Source organism: Manacus vitellinus, unplaced genomic scaffold (assembly GCF_001715985.3).
Source record: "Manacus vitellinus isolate BGI_N305 unplaced genomic scaffold, ASM171598v3 scaffold_7_pilon, whole genome shotgun sequence".
Lineage (NCBI taxonomy): Eukaryota > Metazoa > Chordata > Aves > Passeriformes > Pipridae > Manacus > Manacus vitellinus.
In genome coordinates this window covers 13,256,246-13,271,328 of record NW_021940813.1, presented here as the reverse complement: position 1 = coordinate 13,271,328, position 15,083 = coordinate 13,256,246, and the positions used below count along the sequence as shown (strand labels likewise).

Sequence of the window (15,083 nt, the reverse complement as noted above, 5' to 3'; positions counted from 1 at the left end):
GGAACTGGTTTTGAGTTCAGTTTTCCTTTGTGTCTGTTTTTTCTAGGTAGCATTTAGAACTGCTCTACAAAAACATACTCTGATGTCTCTCTGACTCTTTGAAGATAGTATTAATTTTTTAATTGAAAAAAACTTGTTAACTTGTTTGAAGATAACTGTTGTGTTAAAGGTGAGCAACGTAGGTCCTAGCCCTGAGACATTTGTAGAGCTGTGCCAAGTATTTTGGAAATCCAAGTACACTGCCTGGTCTTAGATGCTCTACTTGTACTTCAGAGTATTCCCTCACATCACAGACTTGCCTCCTCAAAAGATGCTGTTTCTGCTCCTGTGTAAGCACCTCTTTTTCTCTCCTTTCTTTCAGTGTATGCTGATACTGGAGTCAAATCTCTTGTTACTTCCTTGGATCTCCCCAGTCTTCCTAAGTTCCTTATGAAAACAGGTCATATTTGCAAGCTTTTGCCAGAGGGAAATTTGTTTGCAGTTAATAGCGTGGGATTTTGGCTTTTTCCTTTTTCATCAGCTGCTAAGTCTCTCCTGTTAATGCACATGCACACACACGTTGAGCTGTACTTCTCTTGTGTAGATTAGGTCTGAGGGGAGAACCTCTTTCACCAGCTGCATTCTGAGCCCTCCAGCCTAGCTGCCAGGGCATCAGCTCCCTGGCAGACAGGCACATGTTTGATGTACTCAAAGATACTTGCTTTTAGGCCTTTAGAAAGTTATTCCTCACAGGTACTTTTTGGTTTTTTTCTGGTTTTGTTTTGTTTGTGTGTTATGTTTTACATTTAAATTTTGATAATTCACCTTCTTCCTCCTGTTTAGACATTTCTTCTTGAAGGAAGGTTGTATTTCCTTCTAACAGCCTAACTCGGTCCCATCTAACTGTGCTAGCTTTTATGGATCTTGTTGACTCTGGCACCCATCTAGCCTGAACTTTTAAGTAATTTAAGAATATTGTGCTGCCTGTGAAGACTTTATTTTAATTTCCTTTAAAACTGTTCATTATCTTTTAGTTTTGAGGTCGCATATTGTTTTGGATTTCTTGTTCAAACAGGGATCTGGGGTGTGCCTGTCTCATGGACTGCGACAGTTGAAGCAGGCCTTTGCGTGATTCCAGACTGTGCCAAGAATGCTGCTCCTACAGCTCTGCTTCAAGAAAGTAACCTCTTAGAGGCTCTATTTAAATACCCTCTCAATTTAAATAACCTGTTATATCTTGTGATATTTGTTCAAGCTGAGGAGATGAATTTTAAGTCACTCACTTTTAAACTTTATTTAACTACATGCATGTGACAGATACTTCATACTGGTGTAGTTCACTGTCACTTCCACCGAATTTATGGCCTGGTGTTAAGGGTCAAAATAACTACCTCAGTTCTGCCAAGTCCAAGGTACTATATTGGTATTTAACCCTTGTAATATGCTGGAGTTGTTTGGTTGGTTTCCCTACATACACACTTATATTCATATAAAACCATTTGATTTTGGTGATGTCTGTTTCATAAATCCTGCTCATCAGAGCTTTTGCTGGCTTTGATTGCACATCTGCTGTTCCCTGCCAGCTGGTTACTGACTCTTCTCTAACCCTTTTCTCCGGGATATGGATTTTGTGCACAGTTGATGTTTTAAAGGAAAGATCCAAAAGGGGATGAATAGTTGAACAGTATAGTTGAATAGTATACATGTTTGACTGTCTGGGTTGGAAATTCACAGGACAGAAGCTGATGTTGGGAGAATTATGAAGGATCTACCACACTGGACTTCCCAGTGGCCGAGAAGCAACAGGTGAAACTGGGTGTTGACTTAAATACTTGTTCCCTATAGAGAGTTTACACAGCTTTGTTCAGCTGTTTCAGTACTGAAATGAAAAGGCATCGTGTGCACATGGATAATAATAATAAAGTATAGTATGGGTAACAGGATAAGCCAGGTAGAAAAAATTGCAACAGTTAATGCTCTCAAGAGTCTTGCACGCTACAAAAGCAAATGCAGTTCTTCGTACACAGTAAAGGAAAAACACTGGAATGCTTTTTGTCACAATGAAGCAAAATGCAGAAATGTTCTTAGAACGGGAACAAAAATTTGTGATGCACACTAGTAATGGCCTTTGGCTTTATTAGCAATAAAAGACCAGGCTGCCACAGTGCGAGAGTGCTGCTCTCCAGAAGTACAGCCATGGTCTGATGGGAGAGCATGGCTGAAGATTTTTATCATTCAACTTCCAGAAAAACACATCTGTTGAAATAAAATATCAGGTTTAAAATGCAGTTTATGGCTTCACTGTCATTCATATTGTATTTCAATACAAAGATGAAAGAATTTAGATTTCCTTGGTGCAGGCTGAAAATCTTGGAGAGAAAAAATACCTTTTATGCTGAAAAATTGCATCTAATACATTTAGGGTGTTGAGAAATCACCCTAAATTGGCAGGGTTTTTCAATTTAAATTACCTTCTGTAGTTTTTTGTTATAACCACTGTTCTGGCAAGAGCCAAAACAAAAAGGGAGGTCCCAAAACTCCTGTACACAGTTCCCTTGAAAAGAAAGGCCAGTGGATTAAAAGCCTGATGCTGTTTCCTCTCCCCAGCACGTACTAACGTGCAGGAATAATGCATTGAACCAAGTATGCTCCATAAGTACTATGTAAGCACACCTAAAGTAACTGTTGACTAATCCTATAAATAAATATCTTGCTGGAGGTGTTGTTCAGGTTGACTGGTTTATTACTTTTTTTAAAAAACTTCAATTTCCATTATATTTACTACTAATGAACAGCAGTGCATAAGCAGTTACCTACTTCCTGTGGGGGGCACCAGTTTTTAAAATCGAAATCTTAAGGCACTCAGCCAAAAAGCCTTAAAAATGATCTTCCAACTTTTCACAAACATGCTACTCAGGCAATAAAAGTATTTAAAAAAATGATTTGCAAATTAAAAAACATATTGGTCCCAGCAACACATTCTCACTCAGTAACAAAAAGCTTTAAGCCAACAAGATGTAGGCTCTCCTAATTAAATACTGGTTGTGAGACTGAGCTGTCCTAGAGCTGCCTAAAAAAGGCAGCTGTGAAGTTGCTGCTACTGAAGGAAGCTGTGTGTTTACACAGGTCTTGAGAAAGACAATTCAGACCCAGGGAAAATAAAGCATTGCAGAAGTTGTATTAATGGTACTTTAGTTTAAAGTGCTGCAGTAAATGAAATTACGCTCTTATTTTGTTCCATAATAAATTAACCATCCTGCTGCCTTTTGGCTGTAAGAGCAGGTACTGGCTGCATCCCTAGGACCCAGCTCCTCTGTGCTCCATGGGGAAGCAGCAGGACTTTGTGGGACATTCAAGGTACCACGGATGAGTGACCCATACAGCTCCACATCTGAGCTCCTGGTGCTTCAGTAAAGAAACTCAACAACACCAACAAACTATTCACAGTGTCAGTGTCAAAGAGAGACTTTTCACAAGGGCATAAGAGTGACAGGATGACTGTGGTGACTTTAAACACCGCACTTCCCGTGCATGGCATCTTAGTGTTTTTACACCCAAAAATACCAGCTGGACCAGAGCATGGTGCAGTGGTTTGAACCAGGTTTTCCCCCTGAAGCTAAGAAAGTGGTAACCCCCAGGGTGTGGTGACACTTGAGATTTGAACCAATCTGCGCTCCTGCAAAATATAAACATACCACAACCAGACCAGAAGAGAGGAGTGGTGGTCTGGTTGGAGAAGAAGGTAGCCATGTGAAAGCCACCAGCAGAAAAGGGCAAGAGCCCCTGGGGGGGGGACTGCAGAGACTTGGAACAGTGTTAGACTGGGCTAAGTGTCTGTAGTTAAGCAGGGAGATGTTTCTCCACCGTGGGCAGCGGCAGGAGTAGCAGCAGCCAGCATTGACCAGAGGAAAAGCAGCAGCACAGAGCCAAAAGATAAGGGAGCAGCAAACAAAACATGCAGCAAAGCAGACAGAACTTCTGCAAGCTGAGAGAGAAAGAACAGCAGCAGAGAACAGAACTAAGTTCTACAGAGAGAAAGTTTGGGGGTAAGAACTGCAAAACTCCCCTAAACTTTCTTTGAGGTCCCTCCAAAATGGAGGGGGGTGGACTCTTACTGATCAGAAGTCCTAAATGGAGTAAAGGAGCTAAGAAGCTCAGTTGTCCTGAGAGCTCAGCCAGGATGGTGTGTAGGAGGTTGATCTTGAGGCCCTCCCTTGCTGCAAGCTACAAAGAAGCTCGCAGCCATCTTGAGGCAGGGCACAGAAGCTCTGCAAGGGGCTTGAGTCCCCTGGAGATACCAGGCTGTCACGAAGACCCCCTGTGCTCGTGATATGACCATGGTGGAACAACCTTTGTCTGGGGTGAACGTGGCCCACGGAAGACCCCTCGCTTGGAGATGACGGGGCCGAGGGGGCTTGGATACCCCCCTCATGAGTGCTGGCAGAGATCCAGCTATCAGCTGCTGCATGCATGAGAAGAAGAAAACCTGCTGCCTCAGAAGATACCGCTGCTGAGAGACTAGAAGGGATCTGTCCTTCTTCCCTCCTGGACTTTTATTTGGAGGGAAGAAGAGCTCTGATCCATTGTAAATACTTATGTCATGGTAGAGATAGTTGAGATCGTGTGTATAATGTATTATAATATTTATTTATTTGTACAGTCATTGTAATATGTTCCCTTTCCCCCTATTTTGAGTCTTGTGTGTTTGTCTGGAAAACCCATCTCACATTGGATTGAGATGTGACAGGGGGCTAGGACTAGGGAATTAGATTTTTGAGGCTCTCAAACCATGACATTTTTTTGGTAGCAGAGGATGGTTGCAATCCATTGAGATAAAAAGAGATAAGAGCCATGATGCTTGTTATAACAGAAAGAGTTTTCCAGACAAAACACAGACTGTACCATTGTAGAAAGTAAGGCTATAGTAATGTAAGTTAAGTACTGAGTAGAGCTAAGTTTGTGATGATGCTATATTGATGTGTAGTAGAGAGATTTTGATTATATTCTAGTTGTTGAAGATTGCATGCTGATTAGAGGGTTTTTTTTAAATTGTTGTTAATCAAGTAATGGCCACATTGTCCTTTGGCAGGTTTGATCTTTCATGCTGTTTAGCACATTCTGCCCAGCAGCCACCTACCTCCTGAACTCCAACAGCATCTCAACCTTCCAGGGGAATGTTCAAATTCTTTTGCACCTACCTGCATCACTTTAATAGGAACCATTCTTAAAAAGATGTGGAGAGACACAAGTCTTTGCATGGTGACTCAGTGCCTACAAAGCAAGGGGGGTCCTAGTAACATCAGGCAGGAAATTAAAAATAAGTAGCATAAGAAAAGCAATGAGAAGAGCACTGCAAGTAGTACACTCCACCTTCCCACTCCCGTTCAGTTAGTGAGGCAGTAAGAAGACTTGAGTGAACAACCCCAACCACAACAGACACACAACGCTGGAATCACCAATTAGGGATGAGCTGTGCTGTATGTGCTGGTGCCAAGCAGCCAGTAGGTCTCCTTGAAGTGAGCACTGACAAATACCAGCATCAGGAGGGGTTGCGTAAGAGACTACTGCTCTATCTGTACCAGGAGGAGCCACCAATGTGCTCTCTGGGAAGCACTTTCGTTTTTCCAGTAAGTCAGGTCTTTGATATCTTCATTTTCTACTTTTCAAGAGCTGCATGTGTCAGAATGACTGTCAAAGGCATATAGGGCCTGACCAAAAACCATCTCTGAACTCAGCATGTTTAGTGCTTATCACCTGCTGTCACTTCCATTTCCCCAGGAGGGTGGGGGAGAGAATAGGAAGAAAATCTCATGGGTACAGATGGAAGACAGTTTCATAGGTGGGTGAGGGGGGAGTGAAACCACTTGCTACCTCCCAGAAACAGGCCAAGGGCCTATCAGCATCCAAGCAATGGCCACCACAAAAGGCCCCCTTCATCCTAAAAAGCAAGGAATATCCCTTTGGACAGTTTGGGTCAGCTGTCCCTGCTGTGTCTCCTCCCCACCTCATGCCTAGCCCCAGCCTGCATGGTGTGGTGTGCCAGCACTGCCCAGCAAGAGCCAAGACACAGGTGCCTTATCAACACCATTCTAGCCATAAATCCAAACAACATCCAGCACCACATACACTTCTGGGATGGACATGCACTCCATCCCAGTCAGACACAGTAGAGGAAGCTTCAGACATGCAGCTTGAGTCTAGTAGCCTACTAACTTGCTACAATTCCGTGGAGAAGAAAGCAAGGTATGTGTCAAGAGAATAACATTTTGAACAACAAAAATCACATTTCCAGTATCAGTCACCACAGTCATCTCCTTTTTCAGCTTGAGCAGGAAGATCAGGACAGTCAGAAATTCATTTATTAAGACCTGTCTTAAGTAACTAAGAGCTTTAATTTAAACTCCAGTTAGATGCTGACTTAGATTTGTCTAACTGACAGCTCCCAAGGTAATCCATAACTTCTCTGTAGGTCCATAATAAATATGGAGAAATTTTACTTCTACACAGTCCAAAGTCCTCACCTTTTCAGTCAGCCAGAGGTTTAGAAGCAAACTGTATGTTTCTCTTGTATTTGTTCAAATATTAATGTATTTTAGACACCTGCCCAATTGCCTCACTTAATTTTAATCAAAAAAAAAAAGCTACAAGGGGGCTCTAACCAAATACAGGTGACACCAATTCACTGAGAGGGCACTGGCACCTTAGCATCTATGACAAGAAAATATCGAAGGGCATGCTTCCACCACCACTCAAAAAACCCCACAACACACGCACACAGACAAAACCCACCAAAAATACTAACAAAACTAAACCACTAACCACCCAAACCCAAAGAAGTTATTTGCTTCTGTTCAAGATTTATACTTGAACTTCACAGGAGATTTACTGGACATGCCCATGGATTCCCTAGACCTCTTCCTATACCCATTCTCTTTGTGAAGGAGTCAAATTACCTATTCCAATTTTTTTTTTTGCATCAAGACAACTCTCATCATTCCAGACATTTAATTGTAGGATAAGTTATAAACTAGAAAAACACATACCTTTATCACCATGCAGCAGATAAATTATATTCAGGCACAAAGGTGTTCACCTTATGCCAATGCACATTAAACACATCAATTTTTTTTTAATAAATTTTATTTATGCAAAGCCAATCCAAAAGTGGTGTGTAAAAGCAAAAAGCTCTTTTTACATATTAATAAAAAGGGGGGGGTACACTTTGTTTGTGTGAAGAGTGAGGATTTGACTGTCTTATTTACAGGAACCAACTAAGTTTGTTTAAAAATATAGACATAGTTATTAAGTCATTCTTACTTTCTCTAAAGCTATTTGCTGTACAACAGCTCAAAGTGCGCAAATAACCAAGGGTATCCCACGACAATTTGACTATACAAGCTTTTTTTACCCAATTAAGAATATTCTTGCTTTGATGTAATGCTTCTGCCCAGTGCTTGTTTATTTTGTTTTATTTTGGTTTTTCTTAGGGGCTTTGTTTTATGTATACAGTAGTTGAATTATATTATTATGTCACTCCCAGTAGCTCCTTGAGAAAGACAAGTTATATTCCTTGACCCTCCAGTTCAGCTGCTGCTATATCTGGGTCTTCGTCATTGTAAATGTTCTCTGCCTGAAGACACAAAACATTACATGACAACTGGTAGACACAATCATTTTTAAACAATCTTCTAAACTTCATACAGAAAAAACTTTGATAATACCAAGGTAGCACAGCCATCATCCCCTCCTTGAAGGGACCTACTCCCTGCCTTTTCTTGAAGGGCAGCCAAATTTAGGAATGTGCACACAATGGCTACATTTTGGCAGTTGCCTTCTTGCACTGTTCTATTTCAACATCATAATCATTAGCTATTTAACCACTAGCCTTACTCTGAACATTTTATATGGAATTATTTCAACCTCAGCCTGAGCACACAAAACAAGAGGTATTAAAAAAGCAGAAGCCTGACTTGTGACACACATTTAAGTCCACTACAATTTTTTAACTTAATTTATTCCCTAATTACTTTATTCCCCATTTATAAGATAGCTGATCAGTCTCCTATAATGTAAAGTAATCTGAACTAATGGGTGAGTTAAAAGACATCTTGCTTCACAGCCAACATATGGGGGAGGGGAGAAAAAAAGGAAGTCTTGGCTAATATTGGCTATAAGTTTGCAACTGCCACATTTATTCTTAATATTAACTAGTACCTAAGACTTGGACTCAAGAATTAACTAGCAGTTGCATTTATTCAAGTTGTTTTAGTCTTGGTTTTCTTTTTAAAGTCTTGCATTGTTTGACTGGAGAGTAACAGGGGACAGTACTTTCAGTCCTTGAAGTCACAAGCTGCTCTAAGAAGAAGCAGCTTTTCAGTTTCATTTATGCAACAAGCTTCAGAGCAACTCAAGAGCTGTTGTGACACTCACCATTTGCCATATCTGCATTATGTTGTCCTCTGATACAGAACAGATTACCCAGGGCTCATTAGGATTCCAACTGAAGTCTGAAATTTTGGCAGTGTGTCCTCCATGAATAAACTGTTAAAAAACCCACAAGCTTCAGTAAGCCATTTCAACTCTAGAGAAATCTGTTAAAACCCAAGATTCTGAAGTTAAATTCATCATGCTAATGACTACACACAGAAACACTTGCTACTAGAGGTTCATAATACAGACATAAGGAAGGTGTGTGTGAAACCACTTCCCATTCATTGCTTATGGACACAGATGCAGTTGCTGAGAGAGCATCTGAGACTGTATTATTATAGCAACAAATGACATCCTCAAAACGGTGCCTCTTCACAGAAGGTTGGGCTGTGAAATCCAGCCATGTTTCCTACTGATTACCTCTAAGAGCATTTCCAGAGTTACATAGGAAATGGGGAAACCTTCAGAATTGAACAGAGGAAGCCTACAGCAAGTTAGAGCAATGGATTGGAAAACAGGGAGGTGAAAAGATTTATGAACTGCTGCAGTTTTAGCAGCACAGTGCCGGGGCTGGCACTGTGCTGTCGGGGCTGCCACACAACATGTCAGCACACTGAAACCTGAACAAAAGTGTACCAGCAGCTCAGGAGGCCCATCTTCTGCATCCTCTGCAGACTGCTCTTCTCCAATTTTACTGTAAGAAAATAGTTCATACTTATTATTAATGACAACTGCATTCTATATCTGCTTAACTGAACAGTTCCTGGCCTTTGTTTCCAGTATTTGCTTTTGCTATCGGTTTTTCACAGTGTGAAATAACTATAAGCCTCAGGTATAAAACATCAGCTGTTTAGCACTGTCAGTACTGAAATGGAATCTTAACTTGTGAAACACATGGAGGCAGAAGTCACTTATTACTAACAATTCTATTAGCAAGAAATCCTGAAGGACAAGTAACATTAGATGAACTGTTCTGTTTCTATTTATACACAAAAGACCAGGCATGAGGTAGGCAAACAAGGAGGGCTAGAGAACAGCACAAACCAAATCTGCCAAATAATGCAGGCCTGCAGCCCTTTTTCTTTTGCCATCTGTTCATATATACTAACAGAAAGAAACTGCTCTTCACCTTAGATCCCATACATTAAGCCGACGATCAGTACCACTTGAAGCAAGGATTGTTTCATTATGAGGAGACCAGTGAACCTATTGAAAGAAAACAACTTAAGAGAAGCAGCTACTGATTTCTAAAGCATAACCTGAATAACCAGAACCATGGCCTCTAATTTTCAACAACTATACTCCATAAGTCATTTTTTTCCAGCACAAAGGATATCCAATAGCTCAAATAGACTGTTTTCAAGTCTTAAGATTTCTCAAACTGAGAAGATGTTATTTCACTGTTACAGATTTACCATATGTTATGAAATGTCTAAAAAAATCACTGTTACTTGCATCTAACTAAAAAGGCGGAATTCACAAAATTAGGTTTGAACCCAAGTCCTCTCTATAGCACATCATTTTAGAGAAACCTTCTACCTGTACTGAAGGTACTTGCAAAAGCCCAGTATTTTTTTAGCAGTCAGTTGTTGACTACTTGCCTCAAAGTCAAGTGGGGAAAGCCAGAAAGAAACTGTATGCTACTGTCTGTAATTGTTAAACATAAAGTAAGGAATTTTGGTTCAACGGACTTATTTGTGTTACAAGAACACAAATCTACAGGTTCTTCTCCAAGTCAGTACTCTTCTCGTTTTTTTTCTACAGGTTGTGAGAAGTTTACCCACCTGAAAAATCTCATCTTTATGAGACTCAAAAGAATGGAGTTTCAACTTCAAGTTTCGAAGATCCCATAGAGCCACCGTCTGGCAGACAGAAGTAACAAGAAATTGTTTTTATTATAATGGCTTTCATCTAGAATATTTCAGAATTTAAACTATACATGAGTAAAAACCTTGTCAGCAGAACCAGTTGCCAGAATGAACTCGCTGTAAGGATTGAAGGACAGACAGTTGACCTCAGCTGTATGAGCATCTATGGAATGACTTGGCTTGGATGTGGCATTAGATCTTGTGTCCCAACTGTTGCAGTGGAGAGTTTGGGGAAGGGTTAGGGGCAAGGAGGAAAGAGGGAGAGCAAATAAACGTAAGTTTTTACAGGAGGTTCTTTTTCACTACACCTTAATATAAGTAGACAACATTATTGCTAAATCCAACTCTGAAGCTACAGTTTTCATTCCAAAACCTTCCGTATTTTGTGTCTGTTGTACATGAGCAGCTCACACCAGTAAGCTGACATAGATATTAGTTACATCTTCTTTTCAAATGAGGTGGAAACATTAAATAGCATGTAGATTTCAGTGATTCAGCACCACTACTGTAGTTAATTGCCTAAAAGGGCTACATGAAATGATTCCAAAACTCAGATTTTTTTTTTTAATCCAAGTGCTCTGCACTAGGTACACCAGCAGCACACAGAAGGCACTATGTAAAAACCTCCTAACCCCAACTTACATCATAAGCTTCTGATCATCCGCTACAGATCCAAACAGAGATTCATGGAGCAGATGCCATGCCACATCTTCTACTACTGCAGAGTGCCCAGTAAAGATGGTTTTTGCATCCACAATCTTGCCTTCTTTTGGTCCAGCACTTATATCCCATAAACACACTGTCTGTAAGTAAGTTACATTCTATTGAAATGCAGACTCTGAATGTATCATCTTTCAAAAAATAATCAATCACACTCTACCTATAAGCAGAGAGAGAAACTGAAGCAGTTCTTTGTTTTTGAAAAGAAACACTTAATGTGCCATAAGTGAGAAGAGAGCTAAGTTATCAATCAGTTTTCTGTAAGTTCAAGGTCCACGGATTACTTGTAAGGTCACAAAAGTAATTTACACTTTTAAAGTTCACAAAGAAATTTATAAGCAATTAGTTCAATTAATTTTTGAGAGTCTTACTAATTTATGGTCTCCATCCAACCCAGTTTAAGGGGCTTCTACCAGCAGACAACTATAAAAACATTCCATTCTTACTTCATCAAGAACCTTAAAAGAACGTGTTGATTACAGCCTAAAGCCAACTGACAGCCTTTAGGAACATAATTACAATATGTGAGAACTTTCTCACATAACAATACACAGCTGCACTAAGCCAGATTTTTTCTAATTATCTATTACATCATAAACTAGGAGGAGTTAGGATTCTTTAAGTGGGGGAAAAGATGAGGGTTTTACATGATCATCTGATGCACTGAGAAGATGTCCACTCAAATTTGAGTTCCATGATAAGCCATAGCCTTCCTTCTGGTGTCCTCTTAATCTAAGGTCAGGATTACACTCTCCACTTGGGTCTGAAAGACAGAAAATTCCTTCCATTAGTATCACCTTGCACATCAATCCAAAAGAATATCATTATCACCCAAGAACTTTGTTTCTGTTGCAATAACTGTATTTTATATTTGAACCTCTTCAGAGGTTCTGCTACTTCTATCAAGATTCTCTTATGATATTGAGGATAACCACGCAGTTAAAGTCATTGAAGATATGGGCCTTCTCATTCAGATTCCAGAATCCATCAACTATCCTCCCAATCACAGTTAAACACAAGCTTAGCCCTTGATAACAAGAGGCATTTTGATTAACTTTGAGGAGCCTGACCCACCTGGTTTTGATGGATGTTTAGTGTAGTCAAATACCAACACATCAGCAGTCGGTGTTTTTGTCGCAATTATGCAGGGATTCTGCGGCATGTAACGAGCACGGTTCACTTCACCTTCATGGTTAATTTTAATCTCCATTTCGATTTTGCCAGTCACAGATCCAAAGCCACCAAACTCTACATTTGTCAGAAAATGTTAGTTTAGCACATCAATTATTTTAGACTCCTGAAGCAGCATTTCACAGCATCTTCCCCACTCCAAGAAACAGTGGTGGTAAGCATCCTATCAAACACAAGAAAGCCTAGGAAAGACTCGCACCATGTGACACACTTTTGATATTTGGAATCCTCTTTCAGAGCTTTAGTTTCTATTTGAGGTAGACGTGTACCAGCTTTTATCACAACTGACAAAGCTGGTAGAAATTCTAGCAGGGACTGTGTATCATAATGCTACCTGAGTTCTTCTGAAACAAAGTTTCCTCTTTTAGTCACAGTTAATGATCTAGAATTAGTGTGGACTGGTAAGGATACGTCCATGCACTTTAGTATTTAACAGAAAGTCAGAATATCATGAGAACAACTAGTAACGATGTTGCTAAAACAGAATCTAAGAATGCTGAATGCCCACCTCCTTTCTCACTGTCATACTGCGGAGCATCGAACTGATCATCGTTGGGAATCTGGACTCTGGCAACAACCAGGTGGTTCTGTTCATCGGACGTGTGCGTTCCCAAAACCAGCCAGTGTAGAGCATAATCCTTTCCTTCTGGCCTGTTTAGAATAATAAATGCATGGAATAAAATGATGTGCTCAGTTCCAGAAGTTTCATAGCTATAGCATCAATAGCCCTCAAGATCCATACCTCTTCAGGGAGCTAGAAAAGAGATACTCATGTAAGAAATCCTTCCCTTTGTCGCAAAGACTTGCACAATAAAGCAAACTAGATTCTGACATGAGCAAGCCAAAGATACAACCAGCAAGGGTAGAGTGACAAAACAAGCCAGTAAACATTGTCACTGTGCCTTGAAAGGGATAGTTACAGTTTGCACAGCAGTTAAAGGTAACACCAATATCTACTTGTATCTAATTTCCCTAGCAGTCTCACAGTATTGATTTAGAAAACAACCGGTACGACTTTTCATAAAACACAAATATTGAGGGGACAAGTAGCAACCTATTTTAGTTACTTCTCTTAGAAGCTTTTACCAGTTATTTTATTTCAGACACTCATTTTTTAATACTGTACAAATCCTACTTAACTAGAATAAAATTTCTCTTCTAGTGGTTAAATGCAACATTTAATTAAAAATAACAGGCTGATGGACAGTGTCATTTATCTCTGAAAGTAAAAATCTGAGCAGTCAAACTCAAGCAATTTCTGCATTCTTGAAAGCAACAAACTAATTATGTTGCCTGAATCCAAGTATTCAGGAATCATTTGGGCAATTATAAACCACAATGTTTTAATACCACCAGGCATTACTACACCACTTCCAAGTGTAGAGGGGCAAAAATACAAAACAACACAAGAAACACGCAATGCACATGCACTTACTTGCATCAGGAACAGGTGTCCCATCATGTCAGGTGCCATACAAAGAGGCAGTCCTTGCCTTAAATGGCTTACATATTTTGACACTGGATAATTGGAAATACCAGGTTTTAAACTGAATATTAAGTCAATCTGCAAAATATGAGGCAAGCAGAAGTGTTCCGCATAAGGGCCCCACACCCTCAAATCCCCACTTCATTTTCTCCATGCCACAAATAGTTAGCTCACTTATCATCATCATCTCCAAACATTCTGGTATACTAAACTAAGTGATCATCTAACCACCAAGTAAAACATCACATATATAAGATGGAATTTTATAGAAGAAAGAGACCATCCTCTGGTAATTGCAAGAAGTTTACACAGAAGATATTTTAAAGCCTAGCTGCATCCAGTCTACACTACCACATGGGACCCAGTCCTTGTCCACTACCTCAGCGAAGCCCTAAGTGGTTATTGCAACAATTTAAGTTCTATCGTGGCTGGCACATGAACAGATTCTATCCCCATGTTCACGATTCTTTAAGAAATTAACCCGTGAGCCCACGATTTTCAAGGGAGGTGGAAGGATGGTAAACTTAGTATGTGTGAAGTCAACAATGAACCAGGGACAAAAGCTAGACTTGAAGATTCAGTTTTAGAATAATAGACTAGTCCAGACTTAAAAAGTATACTATAGCTTAGATAGAATAGTAATCTGTAGCACAGGACGAAAAATGGTCTTCAAGAACAAGCTAATTTAGTAGATAGATTTCTCTGATAAGAATTAACTACATATGAGTGCTAGATCTCTTATTTAGCAATAAACTGAGAAAGATTTCTCTGTTCACACCTCACAACACCTTCTGCTAGGCTAAACTAGAGTTCTGTGAAGTATCAGCTTGTGACTTTTTTCCTCAATGCTTCTGCATACCAAAGGGGTTTTTAAAGTTGTAAATAAAATAAAGTGTTACAAGCTCACAAAGGGTAGCCTAACCCAAATTATTCTGATCTGGCCTGGATTTTACCCTCATGTTACTCAGCAGACACGGTTAACAGAAAAGGCGCAGTGGAACAAGGAGCTGCACAGACTCAGCTCCCGCTGAGCTCTGCGCCTCCCGGGCACTTCTCCGGCCTCTTTTCCCTTCTCTCACCTGGTCACATCAGGCAACCACTGCACCGTGAGGCTGGGCCACTCCAGGGCGTGTGTCATCACCAGGTCGTACAAGAAGGGGGTGTTTTTCTTCCAGATCTTGTACTCCTCGCTGATTACGCGCTCCTCGACCGTGTCCTCCAGCACTGCGGAAAGGGAAGGGATGAGCTGAGGCACGGAGAGGGGAGAAGGGGGGTGCCGCCCCGGCCCGGGCCACCCCAGGGCGGGGACGGGGCAGGAGCAGGGGTCCCGCAGGGCCCTCGAGGGCGGCTGGCGGCAGGAAAAGTGCAGCCGCTCCACCCCCGCGGAAGCTCCTCGGGAGGAATCCCGG

General features: G+C 40.7%; 1 protein-coding gene across 1 annotated transcript; it reads right to left on the bottom strand.

The window, feature by feature from the left end:
* Nucleotides 1-7,101: 7,101 nt before the first annotated feature.
* Nucleotides 7,102-14,907, bottom strand: RBBP7 (RB binding protein 7, chromatin remodeling factor). The gene is made up of 11 exons (XM_008922357.3): nt 14,754-14,907; nt 12,697-12,839; nt 12,072-12,245; nt 11,645-11,760; nt 10,920-11,080; nt 10,361-10,487; nt 10,194-10,271; nt 9,539-9,615; nt 9,046-9,103; nt 8,410-8,520; nt 7,102-7,609 (listed from the first exon to the last, which is right to left on the bottom strand). Exons 1-11 carry the CDS (start codon nt 14,810-14,812, stop codon nt 7,541-7,543), a joined length of 1,173 nt encoding a protein of 390 aa, XP_008920605.1. The 5' UTR covers nt 14,813-14,907; the 3' UTR covers nt 7,102-7,540.
* Between the last annotated feature and the right edge of the window lie 176 nt (nt 14,908-15,083).